This window comes from Electrona antarctica (genome assembly GCF_951216825.1).
Source record: "Electrona antarctica genome assembly, chromosome: 1".
Lineage (NCBI taxonomy): Eukaryota > Metazoa > Chordata > Actinopteri > Myctophiformes > Myctophidae > Electrona > Electrona antarctica.
The window spans coordinates 15,841,876-15,868,958 of NC_136806.1; the positions used below are offsets into that span (position 1 = coordinate 15,841,876).

General features: G+C 45.3%; 1 protein-coding gene across 2 annotated transcripts; it reads left to right on the forward strand.

Moving 5' to 3' along the window:
• Positions 1-128: 128 nt before the first annotated feature.
• On the forward strand, positions 129-26,403 carry reep2 (receptor accessory protein 2). Of its 2 annotated transcripts, none has more exons than XM_079503692.1 (8): positions 129-382; positions 6,621-6,693; positions 8,575-8,651; positions 9,565-9,685; positions 15,029-15,142; positions 15,964-16,186; positions 18,324-18,499; positions 21,867-26,403. In XM_079503692.1, the coding sequence occupies exons 1-8, from the start codon at positions 351-353 to the stop codon at positions 21,930-21,932; spliced, it is 882 nt and encodes a 293-aa protein (XP_079359818.1). In that variant the 5' UTR covers positions 129-350; the 3' UTR covers positions 21,933-26,403. The 2 variants fall into 2 exon arrangements, with proteins under 2 accessions (XP_079359818.1, XP_079359819.1); XM_079503693.1 differs by having other exon boundaries at positions 16,006-16,186.
• The last annotated feature ends 680 nt before the right edge of the window (positions 26,404-27,083 follow it).

A 27,083-nucleotide genomic window follows, 5' to 3' on the forward strand; every position in this document is an offset into this window, starting at 1 on the left:
TTTATTTATTTTTTGATGATGGGTTCTCAGATTGCAGCACACCCCAAATATGAGTCACATAAAAAAAAGCTGCACTGTTTCTTTAAGGGGAGTAGCACATCTCTTTGCAGCCGGTCCAGGGTCCACTCACTGCAGCAGAGCAGAGTCAAGTAGTCAACCCACAGCAGGCAACCATCACAGACAGTATACCTGTGTGACAACACCAGTCACATCACCACAAACACACCGTGACACCACGCGCGGAGGAATGGAGGGGGACCTAACGGCCAGCTCAACCCACCACTAAAGATCCCCCTAAAGTCCCAAAGAAGAGAAGATAAGCAGGCAGGCAAACCGTTGGAACAGTCAAGATGGTGTCCTGGATGATTTCGAGGATGGTTGTGTGAGTAATAATGATCTGGGGTTTATTCATTGACGCCGCTGTGGCTTGCCGAAGAAAAAGAGCTGACCTACAACAACAAAACGTTGGCTTTGTAGAGCAGCTCGTTTCGGCAAGCGACACCTTCGTACCGCTGCATATAAATAGCCAGAAGCCATGCATCAACACAAATGACATTCAGATTATAAAGTAAGCAAGGTCTGTGTGTGATATATAGCAACCGTCTGTTGTTGCACAGTAATTTATAATGACGGGAAAATAATGCAATGATCTATTTGGCCTTACATATTTAATAATTTACATTTTGTAGCATTAAGCACTTGCTGCTGCTGCTAGCCCAGGTTAGCTTCCTTCCTCTCACTACGACCACCTGACAGATGATGATGATGATGATCATGGCAGAGAAATGATACACTTAAACACACGTTTAATGAAAAATAATGCTAATTATTATATAGTCACGCTGGCTGATAAAATGCAGCTTGATCAATACCATATGTTACAGGGAGGGAGTAATGATGGCTGATGCAAGTCCACCCACCCCATCCATCCATTCACCATGCAGCGAACCTCCATCACTGTTTTTTTTTAGTAGTTCTAGATAATAATAATTGAAATGCCTTAGAATATTTTTTATTGACTGAGTCACACTACATTTCCCCTAGAAAAATGTTTGCTGTGATCATTTACGAATATCTCCTAGGCCTGAGCTATTCCACCTGTACATACACACAATGTCAATGCATTGTAATCTAGACAGCGTGGATGACTCAACTAAAGCCAGCTGCTAGATATGCTGCCATCCTGTGTTATCTTATTGTTCCACAGCAGTGGTTTTCAACCCTTTTCATATCAAGGCCCATTATTTATTATTCATCATTTGAGCCACAGGCCACCATTTGATGAGATTTAGGCAGCCTCTCACTCTCAGACCCCAAACCTAGAAAATGTTATCGTTGGATAAGAGTTTGTCCACAATTCCATGCTGTATTGTCTCCCCAGTAGGAGAGACAACAGGCAAATTGTATGTAGATGTTTAACAATAATTGTACTCTTGAGATTGTAAAATGAAACCATTTGGTTTCATTTTGGGGTTAAAGTTCTATTATGGGTCCATTTGGTTATCAACTCCAGGGTTCCAGGGTCCACCTGGAACCCCCTCAAGGACCACTTTCACTGGTTGTAGGCTATAGTAGTTGACTCGTGTTGAGGATCGATGTGGTTTTAACGTCCGTACCACCACTTCACACGGTCAGCTGTTCCTCACTACTACATTATTTAACGCTGTCGTGAACTTGGCATTGGTTTTAAATGGGAGTTAAGCCACAGCTTGGTGTTAATATGGTCCTTAATTCATTGTCAGAAAGACAATGAATTGAATTTGTGAAAAGAGTAGGGGGTCAGGGTCCTTTTAAGACACAGGTGCAGAATTGTTTGTTGTTGTGCCATCATGCAATTCCTCTAATCAAATATTTGATTATATAAGCAGAGAGAGTAACATTTGTTAGCACTATATTCAGGTGGCTCAGTCTAAATGAGGGGTTTTCAACCAGGGTTCCAGAGACCACCAGTATTCCTTGAGGGGTTTCCAGGTGGTCCCCAGCTAAATAAACACCTAAATTACTTAATTTACAAGAAGTCTACACAATTAGAGAATGTAGAAGAATTGTTATTTTGATCAACGTGTGCCTGGTATCTCTTATGGTACCACATGTCAATACAGCATGGAATTGTGGACATCTTATCCGACGACAACACAATATTCTAAGATCTTTCTTGGCCCAGCAAGCAAAATGACGTCATGACGTCCTCTGGTGACTCCAGTGATGTTCAGGACTAGGCCAGATCACAGCCCATATGGGGGATGATCTTTACGTTCAGGACTAGGCCAGATCACAGCCCATATGGGGGATGATCTTTAGGTTCAGGACTAGGCCAGATCACAGCCCATATGGGGGATGATCTTTAGGTTCAGGACTAGGCCAGATCACAGCCCATATGGGGGATGATCTTTAGGTTCAGGACTAGGCCAGATCACAGCCCATATGGGGGATGATCTTTACGTCATGATGACGTCCTCTGGTGACTCCAGTGACGTTCAGGACTAGGCCAGATCACAGCCCATATGGGGGATGATCTTTAGGTTCAGGACTAGGCCAGATCACAGCCCATATGGGGGATGATCTTTACGTTCAGGACTAGGCCAGATCACAGCCCATATGGGGGATGATCTTTAGGTTCAGGACTAGGCCAGATCACAGCCCATATGGGGGATGATCTTTACAGTACGTCATTTCCAGGACGTCTTCACCAGTTGAAACTAGAAATGCACTCTGTCGAGGTGCCAACTTGCAACACAAGTAGGCCATACATGGCCTACTTGTGCGCAAGCAGAGCGTGCAAGTACTGCTACTAACTAATGTCTATTACAACTGCTGTTCTAAATCCTTTAGACCCGTTATTGACCTTATACCAACCTTGAAATGTACCTTAGTTACGTCACCGTCAACAGCCAATAAGGGACCACCATTCTTACCCCTACATACATACATACATACATACATACATACATATACATACATATGTTACCTTTTACCCACCCAACATTGAAACATCTTAATTACGTCACCAACAGCCAATTATAACCACGCATACCATGCATACCACTTTTGATCCAGCCGACCACAGTACTTGCGCGCTCTGCTTGCGTAAGTAATAATAATATAACTTATTCTCGGACAGATCTGTCTAGTTATGATATGGCCTTTCTCTGATTCATCCAGGGACGTCCGTCTTAGTGGGCAGAATTTATGTTGGTCGAAATCAGGTGATATTCTGGGCCAGATCTGTCTAGTCTTGGTTTGACTTGATCTGGCCCCAATCGAGACGTCACTAATTTGTCCAGGTCCTGACTGTGCTTGCTGGCTCAAATGTCTAATAAATTGTGGACCCTGATACGAAAAGGGTTGAAAACCAATGATTCGCTGCACCCCAGTGAGTCTCGACATGATGCTGTAACCAGCTAACTGTAGCCTATATACGTATGTACTCCAGTATGCAACACACAGGCAAAACCCTTATGCAACTGCACACAGCAGACTTGTACACCATGATTGGTTTGGTTATAATAAGTGCTTGTTGTCATACATTTAACCACTACTTTCAATCTCGTTTTGGGCAGTCAAGAATCTTCAAACGCAAAAGTATAAAGCTTGTTTATTCTTTGATAGTTCTCAGTTACTGTGACTGAGCAGCTAGCTAGTGTAACTTGAACCTGCCCAGTCCTCCTGGGTAAATCATGGTGCTGAATGTCGCAGCGGGAGCGTAGCCAGAGAGCGTTCTGGTCGGTGGCGAGTGAACCTGAGATTGGAACACAAAGGGACACGAGGCGTCTGCTGCAGTTTTACCCAGAGGCCTGGCACTGCCACGCGGCCGCAGGGCAGAGGGGCTCCGCACACTTGACTTGGCAGCTCACACGCATAGTAGGACAGAGAAGCTAAATGCCCAGAAATATGGAGCACACACAGTCGCACACACACACACACACACACACACACACACACACACACACACACACGGAAGGGAAAGATGACATGGAGACCGTTTCACTGAGCATGTTATTTGTAGGCCTGATGCCTTTTAAAACTAGGACAGCAACTAGTCTAGGTGCAGGATGAGAGAGAGAGAGAGAGAGAGAGAGAGAGACAGACAGAGAGAGACTGCCTGTGATGGTGGCAGAGCTGCTCTCACTCTGCATTCCGCTTCCATCCTGTCACATCAGCACAAATCACCACCACACTGGCTGCGGACAAGACCAAATACTGTGTGTGTGTGTGTGTGGGGGGTGGGGGGGTGCGTGCGTTCTCCATGAGCCACATGCACCAGCACATGGTGACCTCTCGATCCGTCTGTCTGTTGTGTGTTTTTCCAGTTTATCTCAGTGAGTGCAGTCAAACCGTCTCCTTTGGTTTCCATTTCTGTTCCCATATCCTGGACGGTATTATCACATCAGTCCATGCTAATTGGATAAGCAGGGTTCCAAAAACAAAGGTTTTGTGTTTCAGTGAATGATGACGTATCACGCTAGGCATTTCTGCGTTTTATAGCCTACTATTGTTTTTGCTTGTTATAATAAATACGGTGACCTTCAATAGGGAGTCCTCAGAGTTGCTACTACTGACAAAAATGTGTTTTTACATGATCCGTTTGAACCCTAGCATCCTTATTCTGAGGGGAACTTTACATTTATGAAAAAGTTTAATCTGCAATTCAATTTTGTACAATATGATTGTGGTAGAGGGGGGCTGGTCCCTGCTTCATCTCTCTCTCAGCTAAGGGGTGCTTGGCCTGAACAACGTTGTAGACCCCTGCACTGACCTATTCTTGTTATACTGAGCAGCCAAGCTATCAATTAAACTTGAATTGATTTAATCATTAAAGAATCCGCTGTTGACACTGTATAAGGCAGGCTGTTTGATTGAATCATCAATGCACCTTGACGGCTTGTTCAGTGGTGCCTGGCACGGCTGAATTAAGATGCAACACAGCACAATCAAAGGAATGTGTTGATGGAGACCAACTAATACATGCATTCAGAATTTTGGCAAATACCCCCCCATTTGTTTTTCTAGATCAATGATTGATTGCTAGATTGAAAGATCCCAGTGTATTATTTTTTTGGTCTGTCATATCCAAACACACAGTCAAGTTCTTTGTAGTTTAATATGTACTGTAGGACATTTTAAAAAGTTCCATTTGGCTAAAACCCCCAGGCCTGGGGTAGAAATGTATTGATACAGGAACGAGTTTGAAGTGTCTTCAACCCTGAGGTGTATCTCAGAGCCTCCACCTCTGACTAATTCTTGCTTAAAACTTGAGCAACAATTGGAGGAAAATCGAGATGCACATTTAATGTGAATCTCGATTTTCATCCATCAAGAGTTGAGATCACGATTCTTACACGATTCTCATTTTTCCCATGATAATATTTGTTGTCTTTATTTTTTGTCTGTAGTTGCTGAACGTTACTACATTCTAAATGTGGCACCTGGAGCCACTACTGTGGCTTTACACAGACGACATCAAAGTGATTGACTTAAACCTCTCTTAAAGTCTCTCTTCTAGCAAAAACATAAAGAGTAACTCAAATGAATTGGATAGCCAACTAGTACTGCACGGTCCTTGCTCAAATTTATAATTGAGACTGAATCTGAATCTAGATTGTGATCGATTAATTGTGCAGTGCAGCACTACTAGGGCTGGGTATTGACGATACAGAGGCCACAAAATAATATTTATCACAATACGCGTTGTCCTACTAAATTTACAGTACCTTTGCAGGGTCCTAGTAGACCACCGATTGCAGATATTTTGACAAATAAGTCAACATTTTACGTTTCCAAATCAATTTTGAAAAACTTGGATAACATTTAAACAAAAAGCAAGGAAAGAAACAAAAATTATTTTGGATAAATGCAAACTAATGAATCATATATCGTAACTGTCAGACAGAAACTGATTCTGATGGGGTTTTTTTTTTTTAAGCACACACAGCATTTCCTGCCATATCGATATAGTGTGATACAATAGGATTATTGATGAATTGATGAATTGAACCCACCCCTAAGCACTATAACTCTGACCAAGCCATTCTGGTCTCTCCAGCCTGGCCTTCGGGACTCTCTACCCGGCCTACTAATGTCTCATGTCTCATTCTGGTCTCTCTCCAGCCTGGCCTTCGGGACTCTCTACCCGGCCTACTAATGTCTCATGTCTCGTTCTCGTCTCTCTCCAGCCTGGCCTTCGGGACTCTCTACCCGGCCTACTAATGTCTCATGTCTCATTCTGGTCTCTCCAGCCTGGCCTTCGGGACTCTCTACCCGGCCTACTAATGTCTCATGTCTCATTCTCGTCTCTCTCCAGCCTGGCCTTCGGGACTCTCTACCCGGCCTACTAATGTCTCATGTCTCATTCTGGTCTCTCTCCAGCCTGGCCTTCGGGACTCTCTACCCGGCCTACTAATGTCTCATGTCTCATTCTCGTCTCTCCAGCCTGGCCTTCGGGACTCTCTACCCGGCCTACTAATGTCTCATGTCTCATTCTGGTCTCTCCAGCCTGGCCTTCGGGACTCTCTACCCGGCCTACTAATGTCTCATGTCTCATTCTCGTCTCTCCAGCCTGGCCTTCGGGACTCTCTACCCGGCCTACTAATGTCTCATGTCTCATTCTCGTCTCTCTCCAGCCTGGCCTTTGGGACTCTCTACCCGGCCTACTCGTCCTACAAGGCTGTGAAGACCAAGAACGTGAAGGAATATGTGAGTACATCATACTGTATTTCCACAATGCACTGCCTTTTGTTACGCTGTTCTATTTAGTTGAATCCTTAACCCAGGGGTGCCCACACATTTATGACGTGAGATCTACTTTCAAAATGACCAGCTCAACAAGATCTACCCACTGAAAAAATAAGTGTACCATTGCTGAAAATAGTTTAAATATATAATGTACCTGGGGGGGCTTTGGAATAGGGAATTATGACAGGCAGTTTCTGCTGTCAAAATATGTCCCCCCCCGTATTTAACTTAAACGCCCAATGCATTCTCAATGGCAATAGCACAAACTTTGCCATGCTACTAGTCCTACATACTTACACCTAGAAACCCCATTCAAACCTATTTAGGTTCATCTTACGGTGGCCTGAAAAGAAATCTTTGAAATGTATCATAGTTTTAGAAATATATAGTGCAAGGACACTTCAACACCAACTCTGGGGGAGCCCGGGTTCGAACTGGCAACCTTGCAGTTACCATCCAGCCACTCTACCCCCTGAGCTACCGCCGCCCTGTTTTGGTTTGGTTTGGTTTTACTATAGTTTATGACAGAATGGAGAGGGAAAGCTAAATTCATTGACAAAGTACATTTGGAATTTGTCACCCATCCTACACACCCTATAGTATAGGGTGCCCACACTTATTTGTTCTAGTAGGGTAACTATATATATTTTTTGACTACAGAGTACAGACGTAGCTTTAGATGAAACACCAGTGCCCTGTTGGCTCCCAGTGTTATACCAGTGTCGGTGGAAATAGAACACCAAAGGAAAAAGCAGTGCTAAATAGTTTCCGCCTGGGACATGCACCTTTATCCATCCTGTGGAAACCAGGATACAACTCAGATTAGATATTCAGATTGTCAGGGTCTGTCTAACCACCTACACCCTCTAGAGACTAGGCTAGACTTAGTAAACTGGACCTGGCTCTGTACTTTCCATCTACACCAGATCTATTTGGCTAATGTTTTTGGTCATATTAAATGCAGTCATCCCTGCTTAACCAGCTCAGTGGCCTCGTGGTTAGAGTGTCCCCCCTGAGACTGGGAGGTCGAGGTTTGATTCCCGGCCGGGTCATACCAAAGACTGTGGAAAAGTGGGAGCCAGTGCCTCCCTGCTTGGCGCTCGGCATCGAGGGTTGGATTTGGGATAAGTCCCTGCGACATACTAGCGTCATGTCCAGGGGGTGTACTTGTACAGTACATGAAGCTGCCTCACGCTACAGAAACAGGAGATAGGCTCCTGCCCTATGGGCTCATGGCCCGGCAAGGCTTACTTATTTACTCCCTGCTTAGTTACCTCACTCTTGGGGAGAAAAGGCCACAGGAGAGAGAGAGAGAGAGAGAGAGAGAGAGAGAGAGTCAGCATTTCTGGCCCTCGGCCTAGCTACCAGTCTCCTCCCAGTTGGTTACCATAGCAACCACTTCTCAATGCCTACTCCAAATAGTCACAGGAGAGAGAGAGAGAGAGTTTTTAGAAGTGTTGTTTACATGCCTCGTGATCCTCCTTTTGAAAATGAGCAGTTATTCAATCAACTGTGAATGTTTATGTAACAGTATGTTAATGCTACAGATATTGAATCCTGATTCACTGTGTGTGTGTGTGTGTGTGTGTGTGTGTGTGTGTGTGTGTGTGTGTGTGTGTGTGTGTGTGTGTGTGTGTGTGTGTGTGTGTGTGTGTGTGTGTGTGTGTGTGTGTGTGTGTGTGTGTGTGTGTGTGTGTGTGTGTGTGTACTTGCGTTTGGCTGGCCTCTGGCCTACATGTACCTAAGCACGTGTACACTGGAGGCTGTGGTTTTGATGTGCTATAAATGTGATTCTCTCTCCTGTGCGTGTGTGTGTGTGTGTGTGCGTGTACACGTGCACAGGTGAAGTGGATGATGTACTGGATCGTGTTTGCGTTGTTCACCACAGCGGAGACGGTCACAGACCTGCTCCTCTCATGGTGAGTCCTCCTCACCACAGCAGCATAATAAAATAGATGGTCCCAGACCTGCTCCTCTCATGGTGAGTCCTCCATCCTCCTCACCACAGCAGCATAATAAAATAGATGGTCCCAGACCTGCTCCTCTCATGGTGAGTCCTCCATCCTCCTCACCACAGCAGCATAATAAAATAGATGGTCCCAGACCTGCTCCTCTCATGGTGAGTCCTCCTCATCACAGCAGCATAATAAAATAGATGGTCCCAGACCTGCTCCTCTCATGGGGAGTCCTCCTCATCACAGCAGCATAATAAAATAGATGGTCCCAGACCTGCTCCTCTCATGGTGAGTCCTCACCACAGCAGCATAATAAAATAGATGGTCCCAGACCTGCTCCTCTCATGGTGAGTCCTCACCACAGCAGCATAATAAAATAGATGGTCCCAGACCTGCTCCTCTCATGGTGAGTCCTCACCACAGCAGCATAATAAAATAGATGGTCCCAGACCTGCTCCTCTCATGGGGAGTCCTCCTCATCACAGCAGCATAATAAAATAGATGGTCCCAGACCTGCTCCTCTCATGGTGAGTCCTCCTCACCACAGCAGCATAATAAAATAGATGGTCACAGACCTGCTCCTCTCATGGTGAGTCCTCCTCACCACAGCAGCATAATAAAATAGATGGTCCCAGACCTGCTCCTCTCATGGTGAGTCCTCCTCACCACAGCAGCATAATAAAATAGATGGTCCCAGACCTGCTCCTCTCATGGTGAGTCCTCACCACAGCAGCATCATAAAATAGACTGTCACAGACCTGCTCCTCTCATGGTGAATCCTCACTCCTCACCACAGCAGCATCATAAAGTCCACCATACTGTGTACCCGCGTGGCGTCTTCTTTTCACTCTCTCTCTCTTATACTGATCCATGTCAGGTTTCCTTTCTACTTTGAGCTGAAGATCGCCTTCGTCATCTGGCTGCTGTCTCCGTACACTAAAGGCTCCAGTGTCCTCTACCGCAAGTTTGTCCATCCCACCCTGTCCAACAAGGAAAAGGTAAAAAAAAAAGACCTTCATTCAACCATAATAATAGAGCACCGAAGTCCTGACGTCACTTTCTCATCCCCTCGATTCCTCTGGTTCACGGAAGTAATTTCTCTATGGAGAATAACATGGGCTCATCTTAAAATCGTTTCATATAAGTGAAAAATAAACAAGCTGTCTCTGCGTTATTGTCAGGGAGGTGTATCTGTATCGTTTGTGACAGTCAGTCACTCATATACTGTATGAAACGGTCTGTTTCTAGCGAAAATGTAACTAATTCAGTAGCAGTAACAATAGCGTTTTCTCTCAGTCAGTTGATCCATACTGTATGAGTGAAGTGGCCGGGGTGACATGTTTATTTTTCAAACACAGTACTTCTATGAGGCGATCTAAAATCCCCCTATGGGGATTACAATGCAAATAAAAAGTACACGAACCTGTGGATTTGCACCCTCTACCGATATTGACGTCCGACTTCGGTGCTCTATGGTCCCTTCAGCCGTTACAAATCCCTCTGAACTGGTCTGTACTAAAGAACTAAGGAATGTTTAGTATTTCTTAACCCTAGAACACTGAACCCACATTTTGTCACACCATCATCACTAAACACGGGTGTACAGTATATTACACGATAAATTGTAAAAACATAAATAATGCACATTCATAATAAATATGGCACTTTTTCCCCATAATTTCAGTTGAATCCGTTCTGTTATTTTGCACAGAGAATGTTTACATTTGGAAAGCCTTGTTGCATTTATGTCTGCACCAGTGGGGCATCACAGTACAATAAAAATGAACAGTGTTGATATAAAACAAACCTGTCTATTATAGAATCTGAAACTACTAATTAACCATGGTGGAACTGGAAAGACACTATATTCAGATTCAAACTTCTGTGATCAACAGCGTTAATGCGAAATGCAGTTAAAATACGAATCGCGCCTCTGTCCCTACTATAGTCCTACTACGCCTCTGTCCCTACTATAGTCCTACTACGCCTCTGCCCCTACTATAGTCCTACTACGCCTCTGTCCCTACTATAGTCTCTGCCCCTACTATAGTCCTACTACGCCTCTGTCCCTACTATAGTCCTACTACGCCTCTGTCCCTACTATAGTCCTACGCCTCTGTCCCTACTATAGTCCTACTACGCCTCTGCCCCTACTATAGTCCTACTACGCCTCTGTCCCTACTATAGTCCTACTACGTTCCTCTGTCCCTACTATAGTCCTACTACGTTCCTCTGCCCCTACTATAGTCCTACTACGCCTCTGTCCCTACGATAGTCCTACTACGTTCCTCTGTCCCTACTATAGTCCTACTACGTTCCTCTGTCCCTACGATAGTCCTACTACGTTCCTCTGTCCCTACTATAGTCCTACTACGCCTCTGTCCCTACTATAGTCCTACTACGCCTCTGTCCCTACGATAGTCCTACTACGTTCCTCTGTCCCTACTATAGTCCTACTACGCCTCTGCCCCTACTATAGTCCTACTACGTTCCTCTGTCCCTACTATAGTCCTACTACGTTCCTCTGTCCCTACTATAGTCCTACTACGTTCCTCTGCCCCTACTATAGTCCTACTACGTTCCTCTGTCCCTACTATAGTCCTACTACGCCTCTGTCCCTACTATAGTCCTACTACGCCTCTGTCCCTACTATAGTCCTACTACGTTCCTCTGTCCCTACTATAGTCCTACTACGTTCCTCTGTCCCTACTATAGTCCTACTACGCCTCTGTCCCTACGATAGTCCTACTACGTTCCTCTGTCCCTACTATAGTCCTACTACGCCTCTGTCCCTACTATAGTCCTACTACGCCTCTGTCCCTACTATAGTCCTACTACGTTCCTCTGTCCCTACTATAGTCCTACTACGTTCCTCTGCCCCTACTATAGTCCTACTACGCCTCTGTCCCTACGATAGTCCTACTACGTTCCTCTGTCCCTACTATAGTCCTACTACGCCTCTGTCCCTACTATAGTCCTACTACGCCTCTGCCCCTACTATAGTCCTACTACGTTCCTCTGTCCCTACTATAGTCCTACTACGTTCCTCTGTCCCTACTATAGTCCTACTACGTTCCTCTGCCCCTACTATAGTCCTACTACGCCTCTGTCCCTACTATAGTCCTACTACGCCTCTGTCCCTACTATAGTCCTACGCCTCTGTCCCTACTATAGTCCTACTACGCCTCTGCCCCTACTATAGTCCTACTACGTTCCTCTGTCCCTACTATAGTCCTACTACGTTCCTCTGCCCCTACTATAGTCCTACTACGCCTCTGCCCCTACTATAGTCCTACTACGCCTCTGTCCCTACTATAGTCTCTGCCCCTACTATAGTCCTACTACGCCTCTGTCCCTACTATAGTCCTACTACGCCTCTGCCCCTACTATAGTCCTACTACGCCTCTGCCCCTACTATAGTCCTACTACGTTCCTCTGTCCCTACTATAGTCCTACTACGCCTCTGTCCCTACTATAGTCCTACTACGCCTCTGCCCCTACTATAGTCCTACTACGTTCCTCTGTCCCTACTATAGTCCTACTACGTTCCTCTGTCCCTACTATAGTCCTACTACGTTCCCTGTGTCCTACTATAGTCCTACTACGTTCCTCTGTCCCTACTATAGTCCTACTACGTTCCCTGTGTCCTACTATAGTCCTACTACGTTCCTCTGTCCCTACTATAGTCCTACTACGCCTCTGTCCCTTCTATAGTCCTACTACGCCTCTGTCCCTACTATAGTCCTACTACGTTCCCTGTGTCCTACTATAGTCCTACTACGTTCCTCTGTCCCTACTATAGTCCTACTACGCCTCTGTCCCTTCTATAGTCCTACTACGCCTCTGTCCCTACTATAGTCCTACTACGTTCCCTGTGTCCTACTATAGTCCTACTACGTTCCTCTGTCCCTACTATAGTCCTACTACGCCTCTGTCCCTACTATAGTCCTACTACGCCTCTGTCCCTACTATAGTCCTACTACGTTCCTCTGTCCCTACTATAGTCCTACTACGCCTCTGTCCCTACTATAGTCCTACTACGCCTCTGTCCCTACTATAGTCCTACTACGTTCCTCTGTCCCTACTATAGTCCTACTACGCCTCTGTCCCTACTATAGTCCTACTACGCCTCTGTCCCTACGATAGTCCTACTACGTTCCTCTGTCCCTACTATAGTCCTACTACGCCTCTGCCCCTACTATAGTCCTACTACGTTCCTCTGTCCCTACTATAGTCCTACTACGTTCCTCTGTCCCTACTATAGTCCTACTACGTTCCCTGTGTCCTACTATAGTCCTACTACGTTCCTCTGTCCCTACTATAGTCCTACTACGTTCCCTGTGTCCTACTATAGTCCTACTACGTTCCTCTGTCCCTACTATAGTCCTACTACGCCTCTGTCCCTTCTATAGTCCTACTACGCCTCTGTCCCTACTATAGTCCTACTACGTTCCCTGTGTCCTACTATAGTCCTACTACGTTCCTCTGTCCCTACTATAGTCCTACTACGCCTCTGTCCCTTCTATAGTCCTACTACGCCTCTGTCCCTACTATAGTCCTACTACGTTCCCTGTGTCCTACTATAGTCCTACTACGTTCCTCTGTCCCTACTATAGTCCTACTACGCCTCTGTCCCTACTATAGTCCTACTACGCCTCTGTCCCTACTATAGTCCTACTACGTTCCTCTGTCCCTACTATAGTCCTACTACGCCTCTGTCCCTACTATAGTCCTACTACGCCTCTGTCCCTACTATAGTCCTACTACGCCTCTGTCCCTACTATAGTCCTACTACGCCTCTGTCCCTACTATAGTCCTACTACGTTCCTCTGTCCCTACTATAGTCCTACTACGCCTCTGTCCCTACTATAGTCCTACTACGTTCCCCGTGAAGTCGCTCTCTGTGAATTGCCTGCACAATAACCCTGTCCATTCACACATTGAGCTGATGAGGCTCAATCAGACATTACAGTGACTTAGTACTAGGAAGTTGGCAGCGGCCGGCAGGTCTGTGACATGTTGTTTGTTGGTGTTGTTGGGTCCTACTGAGTTGGACATGTGTGTCCTCAGATCCATCGGTTAATAACTTGGATCACTTCAAAGTTGCAGTGCATGTTGTGTGAAAGAGGCAGCCTAGTCTGTCCTTAACTTTGGTGTGTTTCCAGTCTCTGAGTCCACAATAAACTATTGGCATCGGCAGCTACAATACTCCTTTATTTTTTTTAAACATTCCTCCTCTAGGCCACAACCAGATTCATCAAAAGACGGAACATTAATCATGTCATAACGGAGCGCACCGCTCCACAGGCTGGGAGCCCCTGTTGGAGCGCACCGCTCCACAGGCTGGGAGCCCCTGTTGGAGCGCACCGCTCCACAGGCTGGGAGCCCCTGTTGGAGCGCACCGCTCCACAGGCTGGGAGCCCCTGTTGGAGCGCACCGCTCCACAGGCTGGGAGCCCCTGTTGGAGCGCACCGCTCCACAGGCTGGGAGCCCCTGTTGGAGCGCACCGCTCCACAGGCTGGGAGCCCCTGTTGGAGCGCACCGCTCCACAGGCTGGGAGCCCCTGTTGGAGCGCACCGCTCCACAGGCTGGGAGCCCCTGTTGGAGCGCACCGCTCCACAGGCTGGGAGCCCCTGTTGGAGTGCACCGCTCCACAGGCTGGGAGCCCCTGTTGGAGCGCACCGCTCCACAGGCTGGGAGCCCCTGTTGGAGCGCACCGCTCCACAGGCTGGGAGCCCCTGTTGGGCAACATTCAATGTCATTTCCGGTTGGGACGTCATCCAAAGTGGTCCCTCTCCATTTTAGTGGATGAGATCGATAATCTTAAAACGTGAATAACTCTTGATCTAAATCAATGCTTCCAATTCTAACCAAAGATTATGTTTTTGACGGCCCATCGCGGTCCCGTCGCTTGTCGCGTTAGAAGTAATCATACCTCCTATGTTGTTGTCGATCCCCTCGGGGGTGTTTTGGCTACATCTAGCTACTTCCAAGATGGCGCGGAGCAACCTTGAAATGGGCTCTGAAGCTGCAAATCGCTGGGCGCCCTGATTTAATGGTCCTAAATACCCCTGCGTGTTCTGGGTGTTAATCTTGTTCAGGAACCTGTAGCGCATGATGTCACCCCTCCTCTCTACGCCTCCCTGTCCCCTCTCTCTCTCTATCTCTCTCTCTGTGTCTGTCTGTCTGTCTGTCTGTCTGTCTGTCTGAATAAAACAGAAATGCCATGAAAATCACATTAAACAAGTACTACCACCTTCCACCATCTGTCCCAGTACTGTTTTCTCCTTCTTAGTTTAGTTTAGTTGACTTCATTCTGTTGTGTTCTTCCGGCCTTGCAGGAGATCGATGAGTACATAACACAGGCCAAAGACAGGAGTTATGAGACCATGATGACATTTGGGAAGCGCGGTCTCAACCTGGCTGCCACCGCTGCCGTCACTGCAGCCTCCAAGGTATGTAGAAGACCATGGTACTGATTTCTAGTCCCGTTGCGTCCTCACTTCTTATTCAGCATTTACACGGAGTGTGCATGCTAGGTGGCGGTAACGCACTGCCAGATAGACCAGGCACGCCTGTACTAGAACTACTTCCTATCACATGGCTGCTTGTTTACATCATGGTTTACATTCACCATCGCTAGTCGCTACATTTGTATTCGTAGGATGAGCGGGGCGAGGTAGCGCTTGCTCATTCTAGGACAGGGGTGGGCAACTTTGACGATGGCGAGGGCCACTATATTTCCACATTCACTCCAGAGGGCCACATGTAGTGCATATTACTGTCGTAGCAAAAATAGCCGATCTACAAGCTCAAAACGCGTCGCATTGCGACGCGTTTTGAGGTCATGAGGTAATTAAAGCGGGTTTGGAATTGTAACAGCTGAAATCAATACTATATCAGTATTCTGATATTAACATGCGGGCCGCATTAAGTGAAGGTGGGGGCCGCATGTGTCCCCCGTGTCGCCAGTTGCCCACCCCTGTTCTAGGAACAACGGCTCTGCAGTCTGCACCAATATAATAAACATAAGAGTCGTGAGCCCACGTGAGCCATGATGTCACACGTTTTGCCGATTCATCGTTTTGCCCGTTTACGTTTGCAAGATTTCCACTCTGGAAGGAGTTTTCACTTTGTTACATTTTCAACCACCGATAACAACGACGTCGTCTAAACGGACTGATGCAAACGATACTATATTTTGTCGTTTTCTATGGAAACCGTTCTCGTGTAAAAGGGGCCTAAGAAGCTACTATGCTAATTGTGTCGATATTAGCTGCCTGTGTGTGTGCGTGCGCGTGTGTGCGTCGTCCCCCAGGGTCAAGGCGTTCTGTCGGACAAGCTGCGCAGCTTCAGCATGCAGGACCTGACGCTGATCAACGCCGAGGACGAGCTGCTCCTTCGCTCGTCGGACCCTCGCATGAGGCGGGGAGACCCCCTGGAAGACATGAGCTCAGGGTCCAGCACTCTGCCCCGCGCCAAGACCCCCACACGGCAGAGTAAGACCATATATGCACATACACACACACACACACAGAGTGTGCCACATGGCAACCGGAAGTGTCCAAGTTCGATCCCTGTGGGCTCCCCCAGAGTTGGTGTCGAAGTGTCCTTGAGCAAGGCTCCGAACCCCTAATTGCTCCCGATGTGTAGATTGGTTTCCTCCGCCATCGGTGTGTGAATGTGTGTGAATGGGTGAATGTAATGCACAATCTATGTAAAGCGCTTTGGGTAAAATAGTGCTATATAAATGCACCATTTACCCCAACACACACACACACACACACACACACACACACACACACACACACACACACACACGCGCGCACAGCACAGAGCAGAGTGATGCATTACACAAAATGGGACAACTCCGTCCACACAGACCACACTCCTCATTAAATGTGAATTAATCATACCAGTGGTCTGTTTATTAAAGCCACAATACTGCCAACCATTTTTCCAAAACAATACAGCTTGTATGATTTTCCATTAAGGATTCTATGCTTCATTGGACTACTTGTAAATTCAACATCGTGAACTCCATGATCCCTTCCTTTTCAAGGTCCATTATTTATTCAGCATTTGAGCCACGGACAGACCTCCATTTGATGAGATTTAGCCCTCAGACCGAAAAACTTAGTATATTTTCAAGCTGTATTCATGTGGTACCATTAGGAGAGACAACAGGCAAACTTTGATCAAAATAACAATTCTTCTTCATTCTGTAATTGTGTAGACCTCTTGTAATGCAGATATTTAACAATAATGTAACTCTTGAGAGTGTACAATGTCACACTCAAGAGTTAAAGATCTATATTCCATAAGGGTCCATTTGGTTACAACCCCCCCCCCCCCCACACACCACCGGTTGAAAACCACTGCTATAATAATGCCATGGCCAGGTGGTGAGGCCAGGCTAAAAGTCGCTGAAAACACAAGAGAGGAGTGTCAGTCGTTTGTCTGCACAGATCTTTATCAGGCGGCTGCAGCAGCAGCAGCAGCAGCAGCAGCAGCAGCAGCAGCAGCAGCAGCTAGTGCTGGGTGGCGGAGTCATGTGATGTACAGCCCTGCAGGATGCCAGGAGGGAAAGATGTGAAGGAGGGAGGGAGGGAGGGAGGGAGGGGGGGGGGGGGGGGAGGGGGCATGGCATGTGATTCCAGTGGAGGAGGATTCTTTGTCTCAGACGCGCCACTTCTGTCCCTCCGTCTGGCTGGCTGTGTGTGTGTGGGCCGGGGTGAGCTCGGAACTTAATTCAGAAGGAAAGGAGAGAGAGAGAACTTGTGGAGAGTTACAGCATGAGGGGGCTGTTCATGTGCTTGCAGGAAAGAGTGTCACATCTGATCTTTCAAAGACTTGTAGTACTAGTTGACTACAATGAGGAAGATCATTCACAGCATATTGAGGCAAAGCTTTGTCTGGCTGACGGGTTGATCCCATGTTGTGTGCATCACCTTTTTTAAATGGGTATCTTAAAAATGACACGCATGCATCCCAGTGGGCACAGGACATCTGGAAGATGTCATTATTGTTGGTTGACTGATGCTGTGATGGGATAATCAACATCAAAATTATGTTTTCCAGAGTTCTGCCCACTGTTTCTTCTCCGTAAGGGATGGGTTAAAAACAAAAAAGTAAATAAAGAATAATTATTATTCTTTCTACCACAAAAACGTTAACAAGTGTATCCAAAGCGCTTTACAATGTTCATTATTTATATTCTCACACATTCACACACCTACGTAAGTATGTATATATTTTTTTTAAATGTAGGAACGAAACAAGAGGATATATTTACTTGCGACCCATAAAACCTTTTTCAAGGACACTTAACCCATTTTGGGGCGGGAACCCCTTTTGGTGTTAGCATTATGTAATGCTTTAGCTATTGAAAAATAGCAGATCTACAAGCTCATAGCGCGCCACCGAGTGGCGCGCTACGAGCTTGTAGGTCTGCTATTTTTGAAAAATCAAAGAACGACTGACAAACATAGCTTTTTCAGAAAACTGACAGGATGTAGAAGACATTTTTAGAATCTGATCTCAGGTCAAAATGGGTTAAGGACAGTAACCTTAGCCAGGGGTCAAAACGAGGAACCTGTTGGCCTGATATTTCTCTGACTGCTCTAAAATCCACAGCGCGCTCCTTGTCATCCGCGTCCACAATCCCTGCCGACGACGCATCATCCCAGCACAGCTCGGACCAATCGGACGCCAGGACTGAGCACTCGGACGAGGATGTCGTGGAGAAGGTGCCCGTTAAGCGCACTGCCAGCGTCAAGGCCACCAAGAAACCTGCAGCTGCCAAGACAGAGGTAAGCAAGCACGCACGCACACACACGCACATACACTCACGCATGCTAGAGATGCGCGGCTGGACTTTTTTTTAAAGTTTTTGATACTCTGCTCCGCGTGTACACATTCCAGGGGTTGACACTAAGGTCTCAGAGGCACTTGCTCGTCAGGCAAATACCTGTGATGTTCTACTTGCCCAAAGGCCATGCCCACTTGCCCGCAAAGAAAATTGTCCATTATAAAATAAAATGATAGGTAAAATTTGAATTACCGTTCAATTTAACACTTTTTTTGCGTGAAACCTTTTTTTATGCCAATTACCTACATAAGTTCACACTTTATATTTTTAAGTGTAGCAGGTCTGTTTTTAAGGTCTTATTTTGCACTCCACAGAACAGAAGACAGACGAGTGCTCTGGCCACGTTCAGGTGTTTAAACAGATACCTCATGTTGTGTTAAAAGACTGTTTTAATTACCTGCCAGGGGCTGGTGGGCAACGCCTGACATTCATTATCCGTCTGGTATCCAAGCGCAAATATCATCCTATTTATATTATCCGCACCGACCACACCGCAGGGATGCACATGGGATGCTATATACTGGGCGGGAACCCCTTTTGGTGTTTTAAGCATTATGTTTTACTTTAGCTATTGAAAAATAGCTAAAGTAGCTACGAGCTTGTAGATCTGCTATTTCTTTTTAAATCGTGACAATGTGGAGCAAATCTTTGACTATATATTCTTTCAGAGCAAACGTTTTTAACTCATATCTTTGCTTCTGGGGAAGTCCCTGGAACAACATATTTTCAGATGGGGGGTCGCGATACATGGCCAAAGCATTTCCGGGGGTCCCCAGGCAGCCAAAAAGGTTGAGAACCCCTGATTTAGAAGACATTTGTAGAATTTGGCGTTGGGTCTAAATGGGTTAATTAACTGACCTGACCGTACTGTTGTGACCTGGCTCCTGGGCCACAGGCTCCTGGGCCACAGGCTCCTGGGCCACAGGCTCCTGGGCCTGACCGTGCTGTTGTGACCTGGCTCCTGGGCCACAGGCTCCTGGGCCTGACCGTACTGTTGTGACCTGGCTCCTGGGCCACAGGCAACTGGGCCTGACAGTACTGTTGTGACCTGGCTCCTGGGCCACAGGCAACTGGGCCTGACAGTACTGTTGTGACCTGGCTCCTGGGCCACAGGCTCCTGGGCCACAGGCTCCTGGGCCTGACCGTGCTGTTGTGACCTGGCTCCTGGGCCACAGGCAACTGGGCCTGACAGTACTGTTGTGACCTGGCTCCTGGGCCACAGGCAACTGGGCCTGACCGTACTGTTGTGACCGGTCTCCTGGGCCACAACAGAAAAGGGGAAACCACACCGTCACACACAGTACAAACAGAGGATAATACACTCTATAGCGACATATCCATGGAAACAACAAGCCTTCCACTCTGATGTCTTCATTCACTTTCTTTATTTTTTATTTTTTATATAATTTTTATCCCACGATTTTGCAACCCGGTTTTTTTTCACCCAGTGCCAATTATCTAATGTAATCCTGGGCGCTACACTTCCTCTGCCAACCTGGGGGGGCAGCGGACTGACCTCATGCCTCCTTCTATTATGAGGAGTCCAAGCTGCTTCTTTTCACCTGACAGGGGGGAATTTCCCCGGCCGGACGTAGCGCGTGGAAGGAACACGTTATTCCGACCTGTTCCTTTCCCCTCCATCAGGCGCCCCGGCTGGCCAGGGGGAGGTAGTTTTAGAGACCAGGATTACTGCATGTTTTTGTGAGGGTACCTACCCTAGGGGACACATTCACTTTCTCACATCGCAACCTATCATAAGGCATATCCCCCAGTCGTCGGCAGGGTTAAGAACTTTTAACTAAAGCCAAGACAAAAGTCCCACTGTGTTGTTGTTTTTGGCCGTTGAAGGACCCCATGCCGGCGGCAACGTGTAGTAGGCGGCTAATTTGTGCCTGATGGAAAATTAACAAATATTTAAATTCTACTAACGCAGGCACACCAAGGTTTCGTGCTTTTTAAAAGCTATAATTAGCGTACAGATAGACAGATTTACATTTATTTCCCCCACATTATTTCTTTCTTTTCAAAATCTTTTTATTCAGGTTTTTCGACAGTAGCCCAGGGGCAAGTATTAGACAGACATATAAAACATAAAAATAAAACTCAATCCCCTATCCCACCCTCCCCCCACCCACAATCCCAAGGATAGTCGGAACAGTCTGGAGGAAATAAAATAAATTCCCCCACATTATTTCACCCGCAGTTTATTAATTCATAATTATATTTGATTGACCCAAACGGCGGCCAATCAAATATGCAGCAACCACGGCTCAAAACCACGATCTGTGCATCCCCAAACGAACACAGACACGCAGTGTTCCTGACTACTACTATATCCATCATATGACGGTTATGTAACACAGAGCTGTGTACTGTTCATCACACCATAGCTAAGAACATCAGTAGCAGCTGTGTGTGTGTGTGCCATTGTGCCATGTCTTCTCTACACACATTACTAAACTTTTGTTGCACTGTAGCTTGTAAATTGGTAAATGGTGTCTTTAGTGCTATTCTCCAGTGCACTTTGTGATGCGCATTGGGACGACTGTGGCTCAAGAGGTAGAGCAGGTCGTCCAATGATCCATGGGTCGGCGGTTCGAATCCCGGCTCCTCCTGGCTACATGTCAAAGTGTCCTTGGGCAAGACACTGAACCCCAAATTGCTCCCGATGTGCTGGCTGGTACCTTGCATGGCTTCCGCCGCAATCGGTGTATGAATGTGTGTGTGAATGGGTGAATGTAATGCACTATCTATGTAAAGCGCCTTGGATAAAGGCGCTATATAAATGCACCATTTACCATTTACCATTCACACATATTCACACACTGACGGGAGGGAACCCGTCAGTTCCCTCCATATTTCAACTTTTAAGACTTGAGGCCTATTCTACAAAATATAAATCCTAACAGGTTTTTTTTCCTGAAAAACCTATGTTTCTACTTTCTATACATCGTTGCTGTTGGGCAGAAGCCTCTTGTCTCCATGTTGTTTTCGTAGATTTTATACGCCTTTCTTGATCACACTACAGCGTCAAAAGTACCAGCAGAAGCGAACTTGAGCTTGTAGATCGGCCACTTTTTAACTTGAGCTTGTAGATCTGCCACTTTTTAACTTGAGCTTGTAGATCTGCCACTTTTTAACTTGAGCTTGTAGATCTGCCACTTTTTAACTTGAGCTTGTTGTAAAACAGAGTTGTCATTCAGAAGTAGTGAAAGTAAAATGGGGCATGTTGAAAGAGACTTAATTTCTTCTTTGTCCTCTCCCTCTCTCAACCACCCTGTTCTTCTTCTTCTTCTCTCCTCCTGCAGACTCAAACCAAGACGGTGAAGAAACAGACAAAGAAGAAACCTACAGCTGTTGCAGAGACGCCTTGAGTCCTCTAGTCCACACTGTCTTCATCACACGCACGTGCGCACGCGCACACACGTACACGCACACTCACACTCACTAACGACAGGTCATCCAAGTTGCCCACCGTTAATAACATACACACAGACATATGCACACACACACACACACACACACACTAAGCACATTTCAAGACTTGCTGTCTTTTTGTGGGTGAAGAGCAGGCGTGGATTTTGAAACCTCGTGGCACCAACAGTTATTTTACATTTCTCTTTATTTTATTTTACTTTAAGACAAACGACGATGATTGAATGGGCTGATTGTTTGTTAGCTCAGCTCTTCAGTCTGACATGCTGATGTCTCTTCAGTCTGACATGCTGATGTCTCTTCAGTCTGACATGCTGATGTCTCTTCAGTCTGACATGCTGATGTCTCTTCAGTCTGACATGCTGATGTCTCTTCAGTCTGACATGCTGATGTCTCTTCAGTCTGACATGCTGATGTCTCTTCAGTCTGACATGCTGATGTCTCTTCAGTCTGACATGCTGATGTCTCCCGTTCATTAGCTCACAATCCACTGATGCTAGTGCTATCATGGTAGGGAATGTTTCTTTTCTTTTTTGTACTTACAATAGAAAATGAACACCAGTAATCATCTGTGGGGCTTTATTTAACATTTTCAACCTTGGCTAACCTTCCAAGTCTTTTGTTTTTATGTTTTTCCTTTAATCCTCTGCAGACTATTTTAACCAAATTTAAACTGAGAACGAAAAAGAGGAAAATAATCTTCTTTGTACTGAGCAGGCGGCAGAGGTTGGCAGCTCCTCATCCAGGTTCTAGTGGAGCTGTAGACATGTCCACATCTGGAGATGTTCATCTGTAATGCCATTACCAAGGCAATTAGCTAGAAGTGTGTTCTGGTGACTTCTTTATTCCTGGACTAGAGGCTGCAGACTCAAACATTTAGTCACGAGCTGACAGAGACCTGTTTGTTTCCTCTCCAGGCCCACGCACTTACAACAGTACTGCACAGGCATGCAGTGTGTGTGTGTGTGTGAGCAAGCGTAAGTGTGTGTGTGCGTGTGTGTGTGCACTCAACTCCTACCACGATCAGCAACCACTGGGTCTTACACTGTCGTGCATAACTTACCTAGTTAGACAGCACTATTTATATCGGCCTAATGGTTGAATCACTTGTTTTTTTTTGAGTGCTTTACTTTTAAACTGACTGACACTGGACATGGACAGCGGTTTGATACTGTTGGTCGACTGTTTCTCTGTCATGCTGGGAGGGATGCTAGCATGGATTCTTTCTTGTTTTAAGAGTAATTCAGACTATTCTCTGCTGCGTCCTGATGCTCTGTCACACGGTGGTGTCACACGCCGGAAATTGCAGATCTATAAGCTCACAACGCGCCCGCATCTGTCATGTTCAGCGTGCCACGCCATCAGGCTTGACGCGGTTTTCGTCTCGGCGCGAATCTTTGGTGTGAACTAGGCTTTTAAGAACCTCCGATGACCCTGGCTTCTCGGATCAAATCTCATCTTTAGGTGATCTCTCTCTCTCTGTCTGATGGACCTTTTTTCCTGTCGAGTCACACTGCAACGGGAGTTTAGTTATCCGTCCTCTTGAGACAGTTGTCATAGGTTGCAATATCCATGTTTAAGTTCCACCGTTTGAACTCTATTCTGATCAGGCCATCGCATATTGTTGCTGTCGGGCAGAATCCAGCTATCTCCATTTTTTTCCTCAACATTTTTTGTTTTAATAAATCAGTGCTATTGAACACCTTTCACATCTATGTGTGAGTTTTACAAATATTGAACCAATGAAAAACATTTTAAAAAAACTCCATTGGCTCCTCAAACTGTCGTTCAAATCACCTAAACTCCAACTTGTCAATTAATTCATTGATTAGAATGACGAAGTCAGACGGAAAAAAGACCTGTCTCCACATTAATGGTCAAACACTTTTGGGTAAAGTGATGATGGTGATATAAGAACACCTTATTTTATCTGACAATGTATAAAGTCACCATACCGACTTGGATGAGGCAGTATTCTAAATGTTTTTTCTTTGTTTGTTTTTTTCATTTCCTGGAAAGTAAATATTTTGGACATAGCTGGTTTCTGCCCAACAGCAGAGAGATCCTATGAATCAGTGGTTCTCAACCAGTGGTCTGTGGACCATCAGTGGTCCTTGAGGGGGTTCCAGGTGGTCCCCAGCTTACTGTAAATGATGGAGAGTTGGTAACCATTTGGACCCTTATAGATCTTTAACTCTTGAGAGTGTAAAATGAAACCATTCATTTTACATCTATTGTTAAACATTTGCATTACATTTTAAAGTTATTTTACAAGAAGTCTACACAATTAGAGAATGTCTCTGCTACGGTACCAACATCAATACGGCATGGAAATGTGGACAAAATCTTATCCAACGATAAGAAAATATTCTTTAGTTTGGGGTCCGAGAGGCTAAAATGTCATGAAATGGCGGTTCCGTGGCTCAAATGCAGAATGAATAATATAATGGGCCTTGATGTGAAAAGGGTTGAAAACCACTGCTATAAATTATGCACATGTTGGCCTCACAGTGTCATCGTGTCCTCGCTGTCAGGTTGAAACCTTGTGTGTCCCAAAGAGAGAAAAAAACCTGTGCTCCAATGGATCCTTTTCATTGATTACCCATTTTGACCTGAGATCAGATTCTAAATATGTCTTCTACATCCTGACAGTTTTCTGAAAAAGCTATGTTTCTATGTCAGTCGTTCTTCGATTTTTCAAAAATAGCAGACCTACAAGCTCGTAGCGCGCCACTCGGTGGCGCGCTATGAGCTTGTAGATCTGCTATTTTTCAATAGCTAAAGCATAACATAATGCTAACACCAAAAGGGGTTCCCGCCCAAAATGGGTTAAATATTTATCAAACCGACAGACAGACAGCTGAACCCCTTTCAACCTGGTGTCCCTATTTTGGGCACATCATTGTAGGTTTCAATTCTATTTTATTTTTTCAAAATCTTTCAAAAATCATTTTTGTTTTAATTTATGGAAAAAAGCCACACCCAAAGATACAGAGATACAAGTTTTCTGCCAGACAGCAAGCATTATCCTAGTCCTTTTAGGTTTGTGATGGATGGCAACAGTGTGGTTTGGTGAAGAATTGTCCCACTACATTAGTAGACTACTACATTAATGGTGTGTGTGTGTGTGGTTTGTAACACTAGAGTACATATTCGACCCATGCATCCAGTGCTCTGTGACTTTGAAAACATGGTATAGTGGTTCTCAAACTTTTCCATTTCTAGGAACCCCACGTGGGTATGCATTATTAGGGTCATGGACTCCCATAGCTGTCAAGAGTTGAAAGACCTGTAAGGGATGGATCCAAATTGGTTTCTATGGGAAGAATTTAGATGAAGACCGCGTCAGGGACCGCCGGGGGTCCCCGGGTTCCACTTTGAGAACCACTGCTTTAACACATTTGCATATATACCATTCTGTTGAAGTCATTTTAGGAGTTTGGCTAGGATGTCCCCTTATCGTTCCGAACGGAGTCTTAGTTTGGTGGCGGTTTGGTTTTCCATGCTATTTTACTGGACTGAGTGTGGCGAGTGTTTGGAAGAATGACACTAGTACTGCACTGTTACTGCTGTCAGTTTTAACCAGTAGGGGGAGACATACCCCACAAATGTTTGCAAAGTTTACTCACCAAACGTAGACGTATGTAAATAGTAAACCTTACTGTATAAATGAGCTTGCTTGCCTTAGTCACACACTTGGGAGACATACATTTAACTTTTGTTTATTTGTTTTGACTCTTATCTGAAATTCTTGACGAACCACTTTCATCTCAAATGGGAGGACCGTTCAGCCTTCATCAACTGGGGACTTCAGGTGTGAGAGAAGCTGTATTTGCTTTCAATGGAATCACCTCTCATGTCTATGTCTCTAATAATGGCCTCTCCTCACCTCAAACTGTTTTCAATGTATGACAGACATTCAAGTAAACACTGGAGAATACTTGAGGTTTAAACCCTGTTTATAAAACAGACAGTCAATGGGTTAAACCCATGTTCAGCCTGGCGTTGACTTTGTGGTTTTTCTCCTGGTTAAACAAGGATAGTTGTATGCTATTCCAGACTGGAAGGAACTTTTAATTTTGCCAAATTGTTGTGCTGAGAAAGGAAAACCTGGTACAGCTGGATGTGGAACTTGAATCTGTTATTTTTTTTTGCTGTTCTGACACAAATTGGTTTGTATTAATTTCCCCTTGAGCATATTTATTGTTGCTTATTTTCTGTGTTTTAGCGTCAGTATTATTGTGTACAGGGGACTTTCATGTGAGATTATTCAACATTAATATATTGTTTTGTGCCAATTCTCTATACTCAACTGTAATAAACAATACAATGTTGGTGTGCTGGGATAATGACATCTAACATGGTCATGTACCAGTGACAAATACTTAATAAAGACAAATAAAACCGTAATTTGCCTCCCATTGTGACTTTTTTTTTAATTAAAGGACCACTTCACCACTTTTCATCCTATCTTCATATAATTCGTCCTCACTAATGATATGATATGATTTAGTACTTTATTGTCAGTTCACACTGAAATGTGTCTTGCGACCCATGCAGCCTAGTATGCAGAACACATATACACACATTTGACATAACACAAAGAACAAGACAATTTACATCCAATTCAAATTTCCACCGCTTAGATTACCCTGTGACTACTACAGCTCCTGATTAAGGCTCAAGGTCGACTGGTTGTTTATGGTAAAATAGCACAATTGTTTTCTACTCGGTCTGTGTTTCATACTGTAGGAGGGCTGTGGGCAGTTCAGAAACCCGTCCACCAGTGACATCATCGATGGGGAATCCAAGCTAATAGAAACTGCAAGTACTGTTTCTACTCCACTACAATTATTTGGAAACTTTTTTCCTATAGTTATACTTTGTAGATTTTTGGCCTAAAATATTGTCTATATACATTCATTCCGACACTATTATTGTTAAGTTAAGTAAAAGGACTTGGAAGTTGGAAATACTCCTAGGTACAAATATATCTCACATTTTACTTAAGTACAGTAGTTAAGTAAATGTACTGCTATTTATACATACTATACTAGTATAAGGACTAGCTACCGTGCCATGTATTATTG

Coding starts and splice junctions, on each gene's coding strand:
- reep2 (XM_079503692.1), top strand. CDS start 351: ATGGTGTCCTGGATGATTTCGAGGATGGTTGT. Junction 6,694..8,574: donor CCAAGAACGTGAAGGAATAT/GTGAGTACATCA, acceptor ACACGTGCACAG/GTGAAGTGGATGATGTACTG. Junction 8,652..9,564: donor ACAGACCTGCTCCTCTCATG/GTGAGTCCTCCT, acceptor GATCCATGTCAG/GTTTCCTTTCTACTTTGAGC.